The sequence below is a fragment of the Monoraphidium neglectum genome, assembly GCF_000611645.1.
Source record: "Monoraphidium neglectum strain SAG 48.87 unplaced genomic scaffold scaffold00587, whole genome shotgun sequence".
Lineage (NCBI taxonomy): Eukaryota > Viridiplantae > Chlorophyta > Chlorophyceae > Sphaeropleales > Selenastraceae > Monoraphidium > Monoraphidium neglectum.
The window spans coordinates 3,433-24,409 of NW_014013041.1; the positions used below are offsets into that span (position 1 = coordinate 3,433).

The following is a 20,977-nucleotide window of genomic DNA, read 5'->3' on the forward strand; positions in this document are numbered from 1 at the left end:
GGTGGACAGGAAAGCATGAGCAGAAGCTTGAGGTCTGCGGGGCTGGCGATCGTGTTTCAGGGAACCAGAAATGCACGTTTAGATGCTGTTGGTGAGGGGTGCGGCACTGCCGCGCGATGTGGTCAGCACTTGTGTGCTGAATGAGTTCGCTGGTGGGGCACCAGCCAAAAGGATGCATCGTGTTGACTGCCCACTTCAAGATGTTGATGCAACGGCCGATCTTCATTCATACAAGTCTTGCAACCTGTATCCGAGTCACCTGCAGACCGTGCCAACACCGTCAGGCGGATCGCATCGCTCTGACTCAGATGCATCATACATGATAAAGGATAGAGGCCCTCGATAGTATTCGTTCTCGATTCCGGTGCCAAAGCCCTGCGGGGCGCGGGCCAGTCCGATCAACCGCCGGTGGGCCTTGTGAAGCGTACGTGGACCAAATGTGGAGCACCTAATACATAGGGCAGCTTTTGGCGTACATCACTGTGCTGGTGGTGTCCTGCACGAGCAGGGTCGCCGCTGCAGCTGTTGCGGCGCCAATTAAAGCAGCGCGCATTGCCTGATCGCCGATTGCTGGTGAAGAGCCAGCACAGCCAACGCCAGCCAGCAACAGGGCCACGGCAGCAAACCAAATGTCTACCTGCCACGACAGCGGGTACTGGGCCGGCTACGTGAAGCGGCTGCGGGACGATAGCGCGAACGCCTCCCCGTTGCAGAGCGGCGGAGGCGCGTCCTCGCCAGCCGCCTGCACAGGCGCCGGCGGCGCGGGAAAGCTCGAGGCCGCCAGGCACGGCGGTGCGGCAAAGCAGCACCACCACATCCATGTGCCGGACGGCAAGGCGCGGCCCGAATGGGTCTCCACCTTTGCCCAAGCCGCTCGGCCGCTGAGCCCCGACTCGCCTAGCGGCCTCGGGCCGTCGCCGTCGCAGCAGGGGCCGCCGTCGCTGCACTCAGCGAAGTCTGCGCCGCCGGCAAAAGAGGTCAGTCGAGAGAGCCTGGTCGGTGCCCGGCCGGACTGGGATCCGTCCTTTGCGTACCCGTCTTCGTTCAGGGGCCGCAGCAGCGTGTCCCCGCGCGCATCAACGGGGGCACTGGACAGCAAGCACCGCTGCCGATCGGCCGCGTTGGGGCCGCGGCCCGGCACGAGCGACGCCCTGCACAGCGCGCTCGCCAGGGCCGGCGTGCGTGGCGCCACGCAGGCGGCAGGCGCAGCGCAGCTGCGGGAACGGCGCTACTCCTCTGCGGGCAGCTGCGGCAGCGGCGCGGCCAAGCAGCAGCAGCAGCAGCAGCGCGCGAACAGCGCCACCGCCGCCGTTGCTGCCGCGGCGAAGCAGCTGCGTGCCAAGCAGCCAGCCCCTGTTGGTGTGGGGCCTGCGTCGCAGCAGGTCGAGCAGCCGCAGCGTGCTGCCTCGTCGCCGCCGCCGCAGCCGCACATCCCCCCCGCGCTCAACGACGCGCAGCCGGCGCCCACGCCCGACGGCCCGCACCGCGCGCAGGCGCCGCAGGCTGAGGCGACCGCGCCCGGCGGCGGCGGGGCGGGTGTTGACGTGCTGTTTGCGGCGTGCTGCAGCGAGCTCGATCGGCTTGAGGACGGGGCGCTGCGCCTGCTGATGCTTGCGCGGCGCGCCATGGAGCACGAGGCGCAGCCGTCGGATCAGGACAAGCAGCCCCACGAACAGCAGCAGCAGCAGTCGCCGTCATCTCCGCAGCAGCAACGGCAACGGCGGCGTCCGAGCAAGGGGGGCGCGTGGGCGGACGGCGGCGGCGAGGGCGCGACATCGACGTGGGGGGCGCTCAAGCGGCAGGCGGCGCAGCGGTGGCAGGCGTCCCTGCGGCGCCCCGGCCAGGCAAACGGGGAGGGGAGCGGGGGCGGCATGCTGCGGCAGCGCTACACCTCTTCGAGCGGGGGCGCAGTCGCCGAGTGACGCTTGGAAGCGGGCTGAGGCGGCACGGCGGGCAGTGACTTGCTCCAGCTCCTGGCGCCGTGACTGCGGCCCCCCCCCCTTGTCCATTAGGTCAAAGCTTTGATATTACTTATTCGCCTTGCTCCTCGTTCTCGTCCTGCTGCTCCCACTTCCTCCTGTGCTATGCCAAGGGGCCGTCCACGCAGGCGTGCTCGGCAAGCGCTGCCCTACCCTCCTGTTGCTGCATCCCTCTCAGGTCGTTGCATAGCACTCAGTGTTCCCCCCTGATGCCCAGCGGGCGTCACCTCTCTGCGTGCACTTTGACCATGTCTCATCGCACCTGCTGTTGCTTTGTAACACTTGTGTTGCGTCTGTCGTCGCCGTCAAAGCTATACAGCAGAGAGTATGTGGGAGAGGGACCGGGTTGCTGGTGCGGTTTGAGGGGGGTGGTGCTTCAGAGCTGCTCCTGCTGGCTCTGGGCAGCATGCTGGTCCGTCAGCGGAGCCGCTGGCCGAGTTGAACGGCGCGATGTGTGTGCGCAGGTGCCGGGTTCTGGTTGGCCTGCGGTATGCGCTCACCATCACCATGAATGATATCAGCACCCGAAGCGGCCGGCTGCTTCGGGTCACCCAGCCTCGCGTGCGACGGCAGGTGCTGCGGCTGCCAGGGCTGACAAGGTAGTTTGGACAGGAACAGCGCCGGTGGCGGAGCTTGCCAGACTGAACAGTGCTCGATGCTTCAAAATGTACGCCTCGTGCCATCTCATGCTGTCGGCCGCTTTGGAAAGTGCCCGTTGCCAGGACTTTATTGGACTTGGGCGGAGGTTGGTAACACCATCAGAGCGAGCAGTAACGTGCGCTGCTGCGCCTTGGTGGGCTCTTGCGCGGGTGGGCGGATGCAACGGTTGTATTTAGAACAAATTTGTATGTTCGTGCGGATTTGCAGCGGTTGCTGGTCCCGCAGGCAAAAGCGAGAGGAGCAACGGGCAGTAATCTCCCCGGCTCCTCACTTGTTGGCACTCCCGGTGATCCGTCCGTGCCTTCTGCTCCTCTTGGCCTGCTGACAGAATAACGTTGGATGTTGCTCACCGGTGAAATAGCTCTGATATTCCTATTATTATAAGCATGGCGAAGCCCGCGGCGCTGGTGGTGTTGCTCCTTGCAGGTGAGCTCTTTTCAGTGACTTCACGGCGCATCCTTTTACAGGCATACTAAAGCCTTATATTACGGCACGCCAGGGCCACTTGGGGCACCTTTTGACGGTCACTGTGTGCAGTGCAGCGACACAGTGCTCTCGTGCATGGTGGTCATATAGCTGTGTTTAATGCATTTGTGAACCTGAGCGTCTATTGACTTCCATGTATGTCCTAACCTGCGCGTCCACGCAGTCGGTGCAGCAGCGTCTGCCGGCCCCCAGGTGGGGCCTGAGACAGTTGGTCGCGGGATGAGGCTCCTGTACAGCGGCTTGCTCTTAATGTGCAGCATTCAGAGCATAAACACGACGTTGACATCGTTCGTTGCGGCTGCATGTTGTAGTTGCCAGGGTCCAGCTGCTGGATGCGAATGTGTTGGTCACCTGCTGCTGCAGGCTGTGCGTGCAGTGAGCCAAGATCAGTGACCCCGCCAACGCTCCTCGAAGAACCGCCGGCCACCCGTCCTTATGACCTCCCGTCCCTCCTTTCCACAGGTACCAGCCGGCAGGCACCTGGCCCAAGCAGATGCCTACACAGTCTTCAACGAGCCGGCCGCGGCCGGGTCGGTCGCGTCGGGCGCGCCGTCTGTCAGCCTAAACGGCGTCGGCGCCGTCAGCAACAGCGCCACCACCGTGCCCGTATTGGGCACCCTGGCGGCGCCGCTCCCTGGGGCGTCCTACGCGGCTGGCTACGCGCCGGCCAGCGTCGGCGGCGTGTCGGTGAGCGCGAGCGTCACGAGCAATGCCGCAGTGGCACACGGGCTGCGGCCCTCTCCGGCGCCACTGCTCGTGGCTGCGTGAGCCTGACCTCCAACACCAAGGGGCGACTTAGACGTGCAAGTGCGAGTGGCTGCAGGGCGGTCGTCTCGTGGCCCTGCTCCTGTGGGGGGTGGCTGACGTCATGTCCATGCCCCCCGCCCCTCCCTGAAATGTGGCGGGCTCTGCACGCCCTCAGGTGGCATCCCCCACGGACGCAGCTTACGGCTACGCCCCCGCGGCCGCGCCGGCCGCCTACGGCTATGCCCCTGCGGCCGCCTACGGCTACGCCCCCGCGCCCGCCTACGCGCCGGTGGCCGCCTACGCCCCGGCCGCCGCCTACGCCCCCGCAGCCGCGCCCGCCCTGCCGGCCTACGACCCCGTCGCCGCCGCCGCGGGCATAGCCGTGCCGCCGGCCGCCGCCGCGGCGCCGGCGCCCACGCCCGCCAAGCCCGCTGCGCCGCCGCCGCCGCTGCCCGCCGGGATGATTTACCGCACACAGCTTAAGGAGCAGATCCCTGCCAATGCCTCGGCCCTGCCGATAATCAAGGTGCCCGAGGGCACCAAGGCAAAGCTGGCGTATGTGTGTGACATCAGCGGCATCCTGTACATCGCGGTGAGTGGTGACAGGGCGTGTCCAGCCACCCATGGGAGCGGTGGCCAGCCACCCCTGCTGTGGGTTTGCAAATTGTGGGTGTGACGGGCACAGGGGCTGCGCCATGCAAGGCGCGCTCGGCGACTAGGTGCGATTTTTGCACATCGACGTAACGCCGAGCAGCCGAGCGAAAGCTGGGGGGCACGAGGAACGTGCAGCGGGAGCTGGGGGCGCAGCAGCTTGCAGGGCGTTGGCCGGCTGGCGGGGCCGCTTCCGGCAATGTGCGGCACCTCAGCGCACCGTCTCGACAGACGCAGCCGCTACACGTATTAGTGTATCGAGCCCGGCGGCGCGCGGGCGAGAGGGGCCGCGCAGCCGCCAGACTCTCCCAGACAGCCAAAGAGCGTCGGCTGGCCGCGGCGAGGGGCGGTGCTGAAGCTGCGTTCGCTGACGCTGCGCTTGCGTCCCCTCTCGGCGCCGCGCGCGGCCCTCGCAGGTCAACGTGACGAGGCTCATCCAGTGCCCCACCGGTGAGCCGCGCAACGAGCGATGCGCGATGCGGCCGCGCAGCCGCCTGTCGCAGCGGCAGGGCAACGTGCCCTGAAATTGGCACTGCGAAGCCGCGGCGGCGCGGCGGCATGAAGAGGAGGACCCGCCACAGGCGGCCGCTGCGGCCGGCAGGTGTAGCATTGACACGTGTGTGCTGTCCGCACGCCTTCATGGCAAGGACGCAAAGCACCCCGCATGTCTGTGAACGCGCTCCGGCGAGCCAACAAGTGCAGACGCGCATCTCCACACTTCAATAGACTGTGCACCCACAACCCCTCCCTCACCACGTTCAAATCGACAGACAACCTGATCAATCTGGCCAAGTTTTCGGGCATCAAGGGCGCCAAGTCCGTCACCTGCCCCGAGAACCGCCTGGCCTGCCCCGGGAACTTTGCCGTGAACATCATCGTGAAGCTGAACAACACCCTGGAGGAGTTCAAGGCGATCGTGCCCAAGTGGCGCGCGAACGTGGCCGTCGCGGCCAGTGTCAACATTGACAAGGTGGGCACGCGGCGGACTCGGCGGCGCTGGCGGGGCCGGAGGGACCGGAAGAGATTTGCGGGCGCGCCACACGGTCGATGCGGGCGCGGAGTGTTGGGGCGTGTTGCCAGCAGCGCGCGGGAGAAGGGCTGACTGCTGGCAGCTGAGTCCGGGGGTGAGGCTGCGGCGCGGTCTCGCCGAGGGATGAGGCCGCCTGGCAGGGCCGCGCAGTTCAAGCAGCAGCCAGGCAGGTGCTGGTGCGACAGGTGCGCACTGCAGCGCAGCAGTTGCAGGAGCAGGAGCAATAGCAGCAGCAGCAGCAGCAGCAGCAACAGGAGCAGCAACAGGAGGAGTAGGGTAAACGCTCACAGCAGCGGCAGCGCGCCGCCCGCTCTTTGCAGGGTTCGGCTCCCGACAATGACATTGCCCGAGCCCCTGCCTCGCCGTGCCAGCACGACCAACCTCGGCCCTGCGCAACCTCGTAAAAACACAAAACCACCCCGCATCGCCTGCCAGGTCGTGATCACAGACGTGGACGTTCTCTACAAGGCCGCCGCAGCAACCGCGCCGACGGCCGCAAAGGCCGGGCCCGCGCCCGCCCCCGCCGCGGCGGCCGCAAAGGTGGCCCCGGCCATCAAGCCCGAGTCCCGGCTCGCGCCCCTGCGCCGGCTGCTTCAGCAGGTGGGTAGGGGTGGATTGGGGGGCGGGCACGCGCGACGCGGGCGGCGGAGCAGGGCCGCGAGGCCGACCTGGGGCCGCGGCGGGACGTGAGGAGGGCGGAGCACGCGTGCTCTGACGCTGCGGAAGGGATCTCCTTTCGGCCCACACTGCGCCGCGGCTGGCGGGTCGGGCGGCGCAGGTTGCGGACGTCGCGCAGGCGGCGGGGGCGCAGGCGCTCGAGGGCGAAGGCGCCGCCGCCTCATGGAGCCGGCGCAGCCGCCCGCGGCCGGCAGGGCGCCCGCCTCGCAGCCGGCGCCGACGCGCCCCCCGCCCCTGGCGGCTAGTCTCAAAACGCCCTCCTGCCCGCCTTATCCTCCCGCTTACCCCATCGCCTTCCCGCGCCCGCAGGTCGCGGACACCGCGGCGGTGGTCCAAAGCACCGCCAAGGGGAGCGACGCGTCCATAATGGACACGGCCGCGGTGGTGGAGGAGGTAGAAAAGCCGAAGCCCAAGCTGATCGTGATCACCACCATCCAGCCGCTGACCGAGATGGAGGCGATGAGCGTGTACGGCACTACCAAATCGCCCTACTTTGACACCACCTTTGATCAGGTGCGTGTGGGGAGGACGCGGCGCGCAAGGGGGGTCGGACAGAGGGCGAGAGAGCCTCTAGCAGCGTGGAGATTGGGTGGCATCCAGACGCCCGATCGGGCCCGGGCGGCGGCGCCGGCGGTGGCTCGGAGGAGCCGCGGGCGTCTGAGCGGCGCGGTGCTGCGCGGCGGGGGCGCGGCGGGGCTACCAAGGGTTGCGGGCAGCGGCCGGGCTGCGTAGACACGGGTGGCCAATGTGCCCGGCCCTGGCCACAACCAAAGGGGTCGACGCTGCGCCTGAGCTTAGCTGCCGCTTGGCTCACCAAACTCTGCTTCCGCTGGAAACCCCACCTCTGTGACGTTCCACAGGGCTCCGCCCGCATGGGCATGAGGTTCATCGACGGCTACACCACAGAGCAGGCCAACTCCGCCGACGAGTTCGAGTTCCCGGACCCCAACGCCCCCACCCTCTCGAAGACGGGCAAGAAGAGCGCCAACGCGACCGACCTCGACGCAACAGATCTCTCGGCCGTCGAGCTCACGCCCGAGGAGCTGGCGGCCAAGCAGGCCAAGCAGCAGGCTGACCTGGCGGCCCTCGCGGCGGCCAACGTGACCGCGCCGCTCAACGCGACTAACGGGACCAACGCGACGGCGCCGGCGCCTGGCAAGAGCGCGGCGGCGGCGCGCGCCGCGCCGGCGGGGGCGGGCGCGCTGGCGGCGGCGGCGCTGTGCGTGCTGGCGGCCTTGTTGTGATGGTGACGTCGTCGCGGGCGTGCTCCCGAGGTGACGTCATGATGACGTCATCACGACATGCCACACTGCATATAGTCATCGTGCAGAGCATGAGATGCAGCATCATCTGTAGGGACAGAGCCGCAGGCGGCGGATAGGCTCGGCAGCTGGGCCTCAGGTGCACGAGGACGGGGCACACGGCGGGCGTTGCAACGCCAATCGCGCCGCCCGGCAACCGCGGCAGGCAGGCTGCATGCACGGCTCTATAAGCATTGGCACGGGCTGCCTGCTGCTCCTGGCTGCGGGCAGGGTCCAGTGCATTCCCACCCCAGCAGGCAGCAGGCCTGCATGCCCCCACTTGCAGCAGAGCGGGCCTGTGCGCCTGCACTTACTGGTCAAGGCATGGCAGCTGGCGCACATGCATGCGCTGCAAGGAGTGAGAGCCGCAGCCTGTGCCGCGCTCGATGTGCGAGCAGGCCAAAAGCGGCCAGCTGCCCAAAACAGCTGCCAGCCGCCTTGCACTGAGACGCGTGCGGGGGGGCGGCTGCGCCGAGCCCCGTGCCGTTGCCAGCACACACCCTGCAGACGCCACGACACGCGCCGACCGCAGCTGCTGCATCGTCACTGATGGGACACGGCATCTTCAGTGTGCCGGTGCCCTTCCACCTTCAACGTGTGCGCTCTGTGAACGCTGATGTCATTTTTTGCAAACGCGCGTGCGCTGAGCAACGCGCAACGCTGCCCTGGACAGTCCAGGGCTTCTCGCCTTCCATGTGATTCCTGGGCTTCCTCTGCTGGCGGCGGCCCGCGTAATACTGTGCAATATCAGCCACACAATCAATGCCGTCTGTAATACGACACTTCCATGGCCCGTCATGAAACGCCAATCGCTGCACGGCCGCTGGGTGCAGCAGCCTGCAGGGCGGCTGATACTGAGGAAGGTACGAGCTCACCATGGCGGCTGTGCCCACTGCTCAGGCGGCGGTGGGCACAGCCGCCATTTTTAAAAGGGACAGCTCTGTCTTGCCTAATCTGTTCTACCCGAAAGGTACAACTCCAAAATCTAGCATTTTTGCTGATTACAGGGCCATCAGCTCAGCCCTCAGCAGCCGCCGCAGCTCCTGGCTCTCAGTGTGGCCCGGGAACGCGGCCAGCGCCGCGCCAACGCGCTCCCACGCATCCTGGTAGTCCCCGCGCCGCCACGCCAGCAGCGCCGCGTTGTAGTGCGCCTCGAAGACGTGCGGCCCCCGCGCGCAGCCGGTGCGCAGCAGAGAGCGTGCCTGCGGGGCACGGAGCGTGGCAGGCGCGGCGCAAGAGTCGACAGGCGGTCGGGCGGGCGGGCGCGCGGGCGCTGGTTCGCCCAGAGGTGGTCCCCAGCGGCACCAGTTGAAAAGGGTCGCCGCACTGCTCCGACCCTGACATTTGGTCCATGGCCCAGGCCCGAGGGATACCACACCCGCCCAACCCCGCCGCCTGGGCCGCCCAACCCTCCGGCCAACCCTCCCCCCCTCCGCGCCGCCGTGGCCGAAGCACTCGCCTGGTCGTCGCCGCCGCGCCGCATCTCTAGTACCGCCAGGTTGTTCCAGGCCTCAGCGTGGCCGGGCTCCAGGCTGACCGCCAGCCGCAGGCACTGCTGCGCCCACGACGCGTCGCCGATGCCGATCGCTACCTGATGGGGTATGGGTGTGTACTTGTGTGTGAGGGGGGTCCAGAACCAGGGGTGTTGCTGGTTGTCGCCAAGGGGGGGTTGTTGGCCCCATGCATGCAGGTGGTGCAGAAAAGGACACCCCTCAGATCAAGCATGGGCGCCTGCTGCCCCTCATGTGCCCAAAGCAGGGCTCATGTCACCTGCAAGACCTCATTGACACCCAGACATGTGGCGCTGCGCTTGTCACCACGATCACACACCACCCTACACCACCCTCTCAACCTCATCGCAACCTCACACTTCATGCCCCCACCCCTACTCCCCAACCCCCAACCCCACCACGCACCTGGGAGAGGTTGTACCACACATCTGGCGCCGCCCCATCGTCCGCCGCCGCGAGCGCCCTCTCGAAGCAGGGCAGCGCCATGTCGATCTGCCCGGCATAGAAGCAGGCCAGCCCCGTGTTGCACCAGAGCTCCGCCCCCGAGACGCCCATCTGCAGGAGGCGCCGGAAGTAGCGCAGGGCGACCTCTGGCTGTCCGCTGTAGAAGTGGTGGGAGGCGAGGCAGGCGATGGCCTCCACGCTGGAGGCGTCCAGGGAGAGGACCTTGGGGTTTCGGGGGGTGGTATGGCGAGCGGCGCCCTTGGGGGGGGTGCCAGGCTCATGCGGCGACAAACCCGTTGGCATGTCAGGCCCGGTCCTCAACTCCGCTCGTCCCTGGATTTGGGTCACCCGGCGTCACGTTTGACTCACTCGGCAAGATGCTTGACACACTTTTCTTCAGCAGCATCAGGCTCTGCCGGCCCCCCACCTGTTGGTACAGCCTCAGCGCCTCCTCCCCCTGCCCCATCGCGTCGTGCACGCGCGCCGCGCCCAGCAGCAGCCCTGGCTCCCACGGCTGCCGCGGCGCGGCGTCGCCATAGAGCGACAGCGCGGCGCCGGGCTGGTCGAGGCGCAGGTGCACCTTGGCCAGCTCCATCACCGTGGCCACCATCTCCTGAGGCGAGGTGAGGTTTTAACCAGGTTCTTTGATGTTATACTTTGATCAGCATGGTGAATAAAGACCTTCTCAAACGAAGACAGGATTGCTGGGGATGCTGTGGGGTTGGATTTGTGGGACCAGCGGTCCTGGTTTGGCTGACAGCCGCTGCTGCCGGGTCGGTGCGGCATCGAGAACTTGCCGAGGCAGCGCCGGCAGCCGCCGCACATCCCCCCTCCCCCTCCGCATAGTCCGTCATCCGCCCCTCGCCCGCGACACCCGATCCTCGCGCATCCGGCCCAACGAACAAGATCGCGGACGGGGCGCCCAAGCGGGGCCGCCTCCCGCGCGCACGCGCCTGGTTGCGCAGCGAGCTGGCGAGCTGCTGCTCCGCGTCCCTCAGCAGGCCGAGCTGGTAATACGCCTTGCCCAGCCGCGCCTTCCACCACCAGTCCTCGTATCCGCAGGCCTGCGGCGTGCGAAGCAAAGCAAAGGCGGGTTCGACAGCCAGCTGCGGCCCGGCTCGCGGTCCGCACAGTCCATCACTGCCGCTGGCTCAAGCAGGATATGAGCGCCGGCGGCGCCGCTGCAATGGTACGACAACGGCTTGCGGCGGGAGGCTGCGGGTAAGGCAGACGTGCACCTGTGTCGCCGCTGCTGCGAGCTCCAGGGCCTTGCGCATGTTGTGGTCCACATACACGATGTAGTCACACAGCACCCTGGGGGTCAGGTGCGCGTGCATGTATGTATGTGTTTGTGTATGTGTGTGTGTGTGTGTGTGTGTACACATGCGCGCGTATTTGCCCGCTCACATGCATGCGCATTTGCGACCATGCACCTGATGGCGCCCAGATTCCTCCAGCCACCAGCGGCAGCACTCTGCTCCACCACAACAATCCACGCAGCCCTCCCTTTCCCCAAAAGAAAAGCAACGGCGCCAAGCCCTGCGCATCCACTGCAATGTACTGCACATCCACTGAAGCCCTGCACATGCACCCCACCTGGCCAGGTTGGGGCGCGCAGCGTACTTCCGCAGGTCAAGGCGCTCCGCATTGATGAACGGCCCCCCAGGCTCCGCCGCCAGCGAGGCTGTCCCCAGCCGCACAAACCTGCAGCGGGCAGAGATGCAGGGGCGGGGTGTCCCAGACGCCCAGGCACGTGCGCTTCGGTGCTTGGTTGGGCCATCCTGAGCAGCAGCTGGCGGATGGTGGGCCCGGCCGTGGCCCCTCCTGCCCCTGGTTGGTCGCAGCGCGCCCATGGCCCTGGATAGCTCCAGAGGCGGCGACCGCGGGGCGTGTAACAATCCTATCCAGTACCCAGGCGTAAGGTGCGTGGCACCCACATCTGCGGTTCAACGCCCGATTCGCTCCCCAGACCTGCCAGAGGTCGTGACGGGCCGCGCAGTCCCCGGCTTGGCGCCCCGCATCGCCGCCTGCACCGCGCCCGCCGCCGTCCCGGGGCCGCGGCCGCCGCTGGTGGTGCCGGGCCGCGCTGCGCCGGTGCCGGGGCGGGCGAAACCCGTGAGGGGCCGGCCGGCGGTGCTCATGGGGCGCACGGCTGGGCTGGAGCTGCCGCTCTGCGGTCAGCAGGTGGCAGAAGGACAGCGCATGCATTCATGTGAGCGCTGGCATTTTGTCTTGCAATTTCAAGGAAGTCATTGTGTGAGGGCATCACCATGGCGCAGCGCACGTAAACAAGCTCGTTGTTGCATCCCCCTACCATAGCCCCCATGCCTAAAGGCTGCCCGCACGCGGCCGCCTCACCGCCGCCGCGCCGGTCGCCGGGCGCGCGAGGGACGTCCCCGGGCGCGCCACCTGAGCCACATTGTTCTCGTCCAACAACAGGTCTGCGACGCCCTGCACGCGCATGGGGCCGCCATGTTGCGCCTTGGGTAATCAGACCTTGGAGACATCTATCCCAAGGTTGCGTCATCCGCCGCCGCCTGCCGGCTAGGGCAGGCCTGCCGCCCGTTCGGAGAGAAACCGCCGATTGCTGTGGGTGCAGCTTCTCTGCGGGCGCACCTCTTCCTCTATTTCGGTGTCGTCTATCCAGTTTTTCAGGGTGAGCGCACGGCATTTGAGGTACCAGGCAGCCTGTCAACAGTGCAATACAAGGGAAATGAAGGATGTGACGAAAATTCATGCACAACCCATGTTTACCAGGTCGCTGGCGCCTCAGTCGTGTCACCGCCTGGCATGGCAGCTGTTGACCGGCGCCGCACCTGATCATAAGGGTTTGCCTGCAACACGTCGCTGCAGATCTCGATGCACTCGTCAAAACGGCGCCGCCTCAGCTTGGACTGGGCGAGCCAGATGGGATTGAGCCCCGCTGCTGCAGCACCCACCGCCCCCATCGCCGCCCTGATGCTGTGTCGAGGCGTGCAATCGGCCTTTTAAGCCCTTGATCAGGCTGTATGTACACAGCTCTGTTATCCTTCACATGCCAGTACCGGACACATGGCGAGCAAGCTTCGATGCCGCGAGGGGGTCACGAAGCTGTGCTTTGAATTTCGATCTGAGTACCGGTACTTCAGTGCAAGAGGTTTGAGGACTCTTATATCAATGCATAGAAATTCGAGTAGCCTATCACACGTAGAAGCTTGACACATCCTGCGCCAGTACCATGAGCAACCAATACAACTCGCTGCGCCCGCTACAGCGCAAGCATCAACCGTAACATAATATTGTGAACTACCTCGCGAGGCTCTGGTTTTCGGTCACGGCTCCTTTAGGTGCGCTGCCCCCTCCCGCCGCCCCCACCCGCACAGCCACGGGCAGATGGTCGCACACCATTCTGCCTCGCCGTGCAGGATGTCGACTGCAATCCTTATGCTACTCGCGATGACGCGTCAGCGTACCGCACCAGCTCGCCCTCACTCTTCACACCCCGCTCTGCCGGCCAGCTAGCTTCCGCGCAGCAGTGGCCAAGAAGCTGCCCGCATGCCCCAGCCGAAGGCGAAACGGACCAAGGCAGGTCACTCGCAAGACCCCCCAGCAGCCGAGGTGGGTGGTCCATACCCTCGGACTGTGAGTGAGATGCAGGCAGTGCTACAACGAGCTTGCCGCGGCCGCGCAGAGCTCGCTGGGTCACTAGTGTCCCCCAGGCCCCACCCCCTCCTCCACCTCCACACCACACCACACCACATCCCCAACAGCAGGCCGCAGCGCCGCACGACGGGCCGCGCGGCGAGCTGCTGCTCAACCTGCGCGGCACTGCGCTGACCGAGGGCGACTTGTGGGACGCCCTGGCCGCCGGCTGCAAGCTGCCGCGCTGGTTTGGCCGCAACCTGGACGCGTGGCACGACACCCTGGTCACTGGCGGCATCTCCCAATACCTGGACGCCCACGAGCCCCTGGTCGTGCGCGCCGACGCGGCGGGGGTGTTCGCGCCGGGCAACGGGCGTGGGAGGAAACTGGCGAGTGTATTCCTGGAATCGGGCGGGCGGGGGCGGCTTGAGCTGTACAGCCCGGGCGGCGGCGCGCGGATGGCCTTGCAGGAGTAGACATATAAACCCGTCCTGTTGCCGTGGTTGCCCGTGTGCGAATATAATGGTGTCAACACACCTTTGGTTTGCGGCCAACATTTGCTGTCGTCACCAATGTGTAAACAGGGTAAACGCAGGCGCCAGCGGCAGACTGGGTGCATGTCATGTGAGCAAGTCATCAGGGCGACGTCTCTTGTGCTTTGGCTGTGGGTGTCCGCCGGCCGCCCTGAGGAATCGTGAGGTGCGCACGCATGGCAGCAGAGTGACCTGCAGCAGTGACAATGTTGGGTCAAGAGGCCCTGCACCACGGCTGCACCAAGCGTACCTCATGTATCAGAGACATTTCACTGCCTCGTCGGAGTGGTCAGAGCCGTGCTCGGAGGGTGGTGCAGATCCGGACGACCCGCAAGACCAGCACGCTTGCCGCTGACCCCGCACGTCTGACAGTCAGAAAGACTTTACGAGCCATTTGGTTCAGCTGCCGCGCCTGGAGCAGCACTCGGTGCTTACCGGCACTGCGCGGGCACCAGAGCAACATGTCGCCGCTCAGCGTGCTCCCCTCGCTTGGCAGCCAAGGCGTCGCCAAGGCGGCAGCCCGCAAGGAGGCTGTTCTGTTTCAGGGTGGGGGGACGGCCCGCTCACCCGCAATCGGCCGCGCTGCTGGGGCTGCCGCTGCGGCTGCTGAGTGGCAGCGGCGCACCCGGCGGGAATCTTGCCGCACTACCAGCGCTGCCTGTCCCGCCGCTTGGTGCCATGGTGATGAGGCAACACGCACGGCCCTGGGCCGCAACTCTCACGAATACCAGGCTTTGGCTGGGAGAGCCACAAGCATGAGGAGGGCTGGTGGCGCCACGTCAAGGCACGGGTGCCGGACCTGAAGGTGTGCCGCATGCGCTGACTCAGCGCGCAAGCCCCAGTGCGGATCACCCGGGATCAGCAATGCGGGCGGCGCAGCCACAATTGCTGGCGTTCCTGTTGCCACTTCTGGGATCTGGTTGCGCGGCAGCCGCCTGTGGGCTGTCCCGAAGCATGCACTCTTTGCAGCTTTTCAGATCGGCATTCACGCATCAACACCCTGCCCCGCCCAACTGCCTTGCAGAAAGCGGGCTGCACCCACCTCTGGCTGCCGCCCCCGAGCCAGTCCGTCTCACCCCAGGTGCCCGCCCCGCCGCGCCTGGCGGCCATGCAAGCCGGCCCCGCGGCGGCCCGTGCTCAGCAGCAACAGCAGCCAGGCCGCCCTCATCCAACTGTCAGCACCTGCGCCGCCCTGCCCTTCCCTCCATCCCCGCAATCCCGTGTCACGTGATTGTCCCTCCCCACTTCAACTCCCCTCAAAACACAAGCCTGCACCCCACAACGCCTGCTTCTTAGGGGTACATGCCAGGTCAGCTTTACAACCTTGACGCTTCAAAGTACGGCAACAAGGACGACCTGCGGGTGAGAGGGCGCGGCGGAGCGCCCGTGATCTGCCGCACCCGCCTTTGCACAGAAGCCCCCATCAACAATCATTCTGAAACGCTTATGATGCTCCCGCATATGTTTATTTTACGACCCTCAGGACCTGGTGTCAACAGCCAAGCAGGCCGGCATCGTGTCAATTGCAGACATTGTCATCAACCACAGGCGCGTACACGCAAACTTGTGTGTGCCTTTTTGTGTGTGTTTTGTATATGTGTGTGTGTGTGTGTGTGTGTGTCGTGCGTGTGAGCACGCGTGTGAATGTGTGTGCGTGTGTGTTGAAACCCTCACCCTACGCTATCTTCATGGCAAATCGGAGGGGGGTGGAGGCGCTGCCATGCCAGGGTCTTACCCTCATTGTCGCGCTGTGCCGGCACGCACTTTGCCTTGAACGGCTCCCTGCCACTGCTCGACCCACTCTCAGATGCGCCGACGAGCAACGCGACGGCGTATGGAACAAGTACAGGGACGATGTCGACCACAAGGCGCGTGGGGCCCAGTGACCACGGTTGCCCCGTTCAACCCCTCTCTCCTTTGTTTGTCTCTGACACCTGCCCAACTTGCAACGGCCTCACAGCAACGGCTCCCCCCCCCCGCCCGTGGGCAATCAGTCTGCCCCATCCCCTTCCGTCTCGTACACACCGACGCCACGCAACATCCCCACATGCCGTCCTTGCTGCAGGGGGAGCGCATCGACTGGGGCAGCTGGGCGATCACCAGCAACGACCCCACGTTCAGGGGCTCGGGCAACGCAGATACGGGTGAGGTGTTGTTTGGGCACATTCGCGCATGGCCCTGAGCTTGCGAGCCAGTCCTGGCTACTGCAACTCAAGGCCTGCCCTGTGAGCCGGACAATGGCACGTAGAAGCTGAAGTGGCGAAGAGTTAGTCTCGTAGCGACCCATGCATATACAGTACGCACAATCCAAGCGTATGAAAACCCCTTTGGGGACATTGGCACGTACACTCGCCCATGCAATCGCGCCTCGCTGACACATGTCTGCGGCCCCGTGCCGGCCGCACGCTCAACATGCAGGCGCCGATTATGCGGCGGCCCCCGACCTGGACCACGCCAACCCCGCGCTACGCAAGGCCCTGACAGAGTGGCTGGCCTGGCTCCAGGACCATGTTGGGTTTGGAGGCTGGTGAGGCGCTTGGCCTGTGCCGGGCACCTCGCCGCTCCGTCACCGCCCATCCACCTGCACGCCGCCCGACACCTGCTCGCGCTTTGCATTGACCCCTGCTGTATACACAGTCATTGCCTTCTCAAGCCCCATGCGGCAGCATCTAGCGTCTGTCGTAGCCTTGATCCACAGCTTCATTCCAGGACCTTCGCGCCCTTCAAACCAACCAGCAATCCGACCCCTCACTGCGCAGGCGCCTGGACTTTGTCAAGGGCTATGGCGCAGAGTTTGTGGACGAGTACATCTCAAAGACGGTCGGCAGGGACGCCCTCAACGTGGGGGAGTACTGGTGGGTGTTAGTCGAAGCCGATTGCCTGGACAACCTTGGAGTCGGGTCGTGCTGCCTTGCCCACGAGTGTGGCCTGGAGCTGACTTCTCGAGGCAGAAGCATGCCTGCAGGCCTGCCGCTTGGTCACATGCCTACCAGCCAAACGGGATCTGGGCCTGAACCCTGAGGTCTATCTGTAGTGGTACAATCAGCCGACTGTACGCACCCTCGAAGATCGTGTCACGTACCTGGCCGGATTTGCCACTCCATGCTTTCAGGGTAGACATGTCCTGGAACGGCAGCGAGCTCGCAGTAAACCAGGTGGGCTCTCAATTGAGCCAGTCAGGTCCGCATGCCTGTATATACAGTTTTGAGCCCAGCAGCAGCATGGGCCTTTGCTGATCCCTCTATTTCACTTGTCCCTTGACTCGTGAGCCTCCTGCTGCTTCTCCCTTCCCAGGACGGCGCGCGCCAGGCCCTCTGCAACTGGATTGACGCCAACAAAATGAGGTGACTGTTAGATCCAGTCGGTTTGGCTCGCCGCGACGTAGCCTCACATTAGACCGTATTGTACCGCCGCGTTTGTTGGAGCTGAGAGCTGTCATACCTGCTGTGCGTTTATTGCTGACCTTGCTACTAATTTCTCTACAGGAACCTGGGCCGCCCCTGCTTGTAGTGCTGTCTGAACATCCTATGCTTGTTTTGTCAGCTTGTGAAAATCCCACCTCACAGCCATAACATTACCCACAACCTTCAACCGCAGCTCTGCCGCGTTTGACTTTCCCACAAAGGGCATCCTGCAGGTGCGCCCTGCTTCGCGGCGCTGCACCCATTTAGCCCTTCAAGGCTTTGCTTGCTTTGCAGCTGCAGCCGGTGCTGGCACTCTCAGTGAGGCATGTAACTGCATGCTGTGGGCAAGGATGCTACCAGGACCTCCAGCCGTCGAAATCGCGCGAAGGTCATAATGCAAGCTTGTCCTCTGCGGCACCACCCACTTGCAGCCCCTGTCGATTACCCTGCCTGCCGTGCAAATTCATTCTGGCAGGAGGCGGTGGGCAAGACGCAGTACTGGCGGCTGAGGGACGGCCAGGGCAAGGCGCCGGGGCTGTTGGGCTGGTGGCCCGAGCAGGCTGTGACGTTCACTGACAACCACGACACCGGCAGCTCGCAGCAGCACTGGTGAGGGAGACGGGGGCGCAGGCTCCTTGCGCACTTGTCATACTGTACCGTGGTAGTGGGTGTATGTGTGTCTTTGTGCATCGTCGGTCCATCTTGGTTGACATTGGAATGGAAGGCACCAGGGGCAACCATACGACAATGTTTCAGCACGGTGGCAGCCTCCTGCCTCGAGCGCTTTGCGTCGCTGAAGGTCAGCGTGCCGCAAGGGATCGGCGCGTTTCATCTGGTATCATGCCCGGATGGCTCCAGCCTTCCCAACTGAGCGGTTTGCAGTCTCGCAGCTGCTCAGCGTGCCCGCCGACAAACCTCTGCCACCTATCTTTCTATACCGCAGGCCCTTCCCCGGCCACCTAATGGGGGCGGGCTACGCGCATGTGCTGACGCACCCTGGCATGCCCTGCGTTTTCTGGGAGCACTACTTCGACTGGTGGGGGCGCAAATTTTGGTTGCAATGGGTAGGGGGCAACAGGGGAGCAGGATATGCATCTTGAGCAGTAGGCATCTGCCCTCACAGCATGCGTTTTGAGTTTCAGCACGGTGTGCTCTGGGAGCTGTTCACTTTGCTGCTGGCAAGACGCCGCCGAAGCTTCGTCCATCCAATTCACACCCGACGCAGGGGCCACGAACTGCGAGAGACCATTGACAAGCTGGTGCAGGTGACTGATGACTGATATGTGGGGCGCACTGATATGTGGGGCGGAGCGTCGCTTCTGCGACCCCGCCGCCAAGGCGGCAATCTCTGATACCCGGCCAGCACGTTGCTGTAATCAAGCTTATCCAATCTCCCACGATCAAGCGCATGAGCCCCCTCCCACTCCCCAACCCGCGCCCCCCTCAGCTGCGCAAGCGCAACAACGTCCTCAGCGACAGCAAGCTCGAGATCAAGGCGGCCCACCACGACCTATATTTCGCGGTCGTCGACGCGCGCGTGGCCGTGAAGCTGGGGCCGCGAATGGAGCTGGGCCCCCTCCAGCCCAGCAAGGACCAGGGCTGGGTCGTGGCGGCGAGCGGGAAGGACTTTTGTGTGTGGGAGAAGAGCGCAGGAGGCAGGGAGTGATGCAGGAGACCTGCCCCGAGCGAGCGCGCGGACAAGCGCTTCGCCCTGTGACTGCCGGGGATGTTGGTGTGATTTGCAGGTGTGCCACAGGCGCCCTGCAACTGGCCTGTCCTGGCAGTTTGGTGGGCCTATGATCTTTTGGATTCAACCAGCTGACATTGGCGATTGTTTTCAGGCCAGGACAATGCAAAGTTGATGCATTCCTGGCAAACAATTTGCTGTCCCAAGCACTCGTTTTGGCCACGTAGCGTACCAATTTTGGAGGTTGCGTGCACGCGCCGCGGCTCGTGGGAGGGCTCCAGGTCGCCTCATTTTGGGGTCACAGAGGGGCCACGCACGGGCCCAGCTCAGAGGACCACTAACCTGCATGCATGGACATGGACCGAACCACCGGGAAAGCGCTGGACGTGAACAGCTCCCTCAAGCAGCCTCACCAGGCGCTCCTACTCCTTGCATGGCAAAGCGCTGCGTCCACCAACCTGCCCAACGCTGCAACACAGCAGCGACTGCACACCCTGAAGCAATTGCTTGGTGTGTGGTGTGGTGTATTATTCTCCCTATCGCCTAAGAATTGTCCTCGCGTGCAGCGCATGCGCGTCACTCTGACCCGTGGCTGGACACATCTGCATGGTGATTGTGGCTGTTTGGGGTTTTGCGCTGGCCCCCAATTCACTTGCTTTTTGTGACAGGCGGCTTTTAGCAATTTTTGGGTCCTATTTGTCAATTCATCTCCATCCGTTCAGAGCAAGACAATCTGTGTGTAACCCCAGAATCGGTCCCCCTCTCGGCTGCGCGACAGCAGAATAACGTAATCAGCTCACAGCGTTGTCACCATCAGTGCGTGACACCTCAGCCAGCGGCCGCGGGTCTCAGGCCGTGGCAAGAAAATTTGCAAGCTAAAGCACAATTGATGTTTCAGCATATGGGTTGTTTGCGACGCATCGGGGCAGTCCAAGTTGTGACTCAGGCGTAATGGTCATGGGGTCCAGCAACACAAGGCTCGCCCTCGTGCTATGTGTCGGCATGTGCGCAAAACGGTTTGAACACCAGTAGCTGTTGTAATCTTGGCTGCATCACACCAGGAGCTATCGCAACAGAAACCCACGAAACACACCCCGTGGTACATCAACGGGAACTTGCAAAAATGAGGCTGACTGTCAAGGTTCCATGATAGGCACTTTGACAAACTGAGATGCAGCCCAGGGCCCAGCACCCTGGACAACCTTGCCGCGCCCCTGATAGCCACCTCAGGTGAATATCATGCCAATGCACACGGGGTCACATGGAGAATACCCCAGGCGGGGGCCCCTCCCCGCTGCCGTCGTCCGACAAGCTGCTCTTCCACCTCAGCCCATCTAGCTCGTACTTGAGCTTGCCCCCCTTCCTCACAAACACCCTCAGCTCCACCAACTCCGTGGTCTGCCCCTCCCCCGCCGCGCGGTTGAACAGGTTCTTGACGGCCCCTGGCAGGCGCTGGTAGTCGATCAGCTTGCACTTGGCCTGTTTCGGCGCGCCGCGCTGCAGCAGGATCTTCAGATCTCCCGGCCCAAACTGGATCCCGTTGTCGAGGCCGTCGACGACCGCCATCTGATCGCTCGAGATCTTCGGGAGTTTGAAAGGCAGCCGCGACAGGTCCCCGTCGGGCCACGTGAACAGGAAGGCGCCGAGGGTGGCCTTGGGGCCGTAGCCGTCGAAGCCGAGGGGGTTGTAGCCGCCGACGACCGCGCCGCCTTGGGTGCGGGCGACGACAAGGGCGGCGCCGTAGCCGTCGACGCGCTCGTGGAAGGCGGCGGCGGACCAGCCGTCTTCGTTGGCGGAGTAGGCGCAGCGCAGGGCCTCTTCCTCAAGCTGGGTGCCTGGGGGTTTGATTGGAAGGGGTTGAGGGGGTTTTCAAACAGGCAGTAGAGCAGGAGGGTGGGAGGCGCGTTTGTCGGAAAGTGTGAGCGAAGGGCCTAGCCAAGCTACAAGGAGGCGGCCACGGCCCGCCCTCCGATTCAGCAGCATCGCCTGAACAACGTGCCCTCCTCCAGAGTCCCGCCCAGCAAGGCCCCCCAGCTGCCAAGCAGCCAGACTTGGTGCCCTGGGGGCACACCTGCCAGCAGCGGCCGCACACGCGCCATCAGCGGGTCGTCGGTCTCCACTGGCGCGGCCCAGCGGTCGGTGGTGCACTCGAGATCCTTGATTTGGCTCCAATCCATGCGCTTCAGCCCAAAGGGCTGCTTGTCCTCTGGGGGGGGGGGGGGGTAAACAGAAATCTCCTTGGTTG

At 64.7% G+C, this 20,977-nt stretch overlaps 6 protein-coding genes across 6 annotated transcripts; 4 read left to right on the forward strand and 2 right to left on the reverse strand.

The window, feature by feature from the left end:
- Positions 1-629: 629 nt before the first annotated feature.
- On the forward strand, positions 630-1,922 carry MNEG_4280 (hypothetical protein; the record flags this gene model as incomplete). The annotated part of the gene is made up of 1 exon (XM_014047240.1): positions 630-1,922. One exon carries the CDS (start codon positions 630-632, stop codon positions 1,920-1,922), a length of 1,293 nt encoding a protein of 430 aa, XP_013902694.1.
- Positions 1,923-3,025: 1,103 nt separating this feature from the next.
- On the forward strand, positions 3,026-7,475 carry MNEG_4281 (hypothetical protein; the record flags this gene model as incomplete). The annotated part of the gene is made up of 9 exons (XM_014047241.1): positions 3,026-3,065; positions 3,289-3,317; positions 3,588-3,812; positions 4,048-4,464; positions 4,940-4,973; positions 5,294-5,493; positions 5,989-6,153; positions 6,541-6,744; positions 7,092-7,475. 9 exons carry the CDS (start codon positions 3,026-3,028, stop codon positions 7,473-7,475), a joined length of 1,698 nt encoding a protein of 565 aa, XP_013902695.1.
- Positions 7,476-8,533: 1,058 nt separating this feature from the next.
- Positions 8,534-11,950, reverse strand: MNEG_4282 (putative Tetratricopeptide repeat protein 8; the record flags this gene model as incomplete). The annotated part of the gene is made up of 9 exons (XM_014047242.1): positions 8,534-8,734; positions 9,025-9,123; positions 9,449-9,709; positions 9,915-10,100; positions 10,246-10,551; positions 10,726-10,801; positions 11,084-11,191; positions 11,459-11,658; positions 11,846-11,950. 9 exons carry the CDS (start codon positions 11,948-11,950, stop codon positions 8,534-8,536), a joined length of 1,542 nt encoding a protein of 513 aa, XP_013902696.1.
- A 1,071-nt stretch (positions 11,951-13,021) lies between these two features.
- On the forward strand, positions 13,022-13,584 carry MNEG_4283 (hypothetical protein; the record flags this gene model as incomplete). The annotated part of the gene is made up of 2 exons (XM_014047243.1): positions 13,022-13,084; positions 13,240-13,584. The coding sequence occupies 2 exons, from the start codon at positions 13,022-13,024 to the stop codon at positions 13,582-13,584; spliced, it is 408 nt and encodes a 135-aa protein (XP_013902697.1).
- A 518-nt stretch (positions 13,585-14,102) lies between these two features.
- Positions 14,103-18,711, forward strand: MNEG_4284 (hypothetical protein; the record flags this gene model as incomplete). Its single annotated transcript, XM_014047244.1, has 14 exons — positions 14,103-14,187; positions 14,373-14,446; positions 14,666-14,815; positions 14,938-15,003; positions 15,707-15,785; positions 16,060-16,168; positions 16,401-16,496; positions 16,754-16,796; positions 16,936-16,985; positions 17,239-17,278; positions 17,521-17,654; positions 17,989-18,081; positions 18,271-18,310; positions 18,493-18,711. The coding sequence occupies 14 exons, from the start codon at positions 14,103-14,105 to the stop codon at positions 18,709-18,711; spliced, it is 1,278 nt and encodes a 425-aa protein (XP_013902698.1).
- A 1,278-nt stretch (positions 18,712-19,989) lies between these two features.
- MNEG_4285 (hypothetical protein) lies at positions 19,990-20,909 on the reverse strand (the record flags this gene model as incomplete). The annotated part of the gene is made up of 2 exons (XM_014047245.1): positions 19,990-20,567; positions 20,804-20,909. The coding sequence occupies 2 exons, from the start codon at positions 20,907-20,909 to the stop codon at positions 19,990-19,992; spliced, it is 684 nt and encodes a 227-aa protein (XP_013902699.1).
- Between the last annotated feature and the right edge of the window lie 68 nt (positions 20,910-20,977).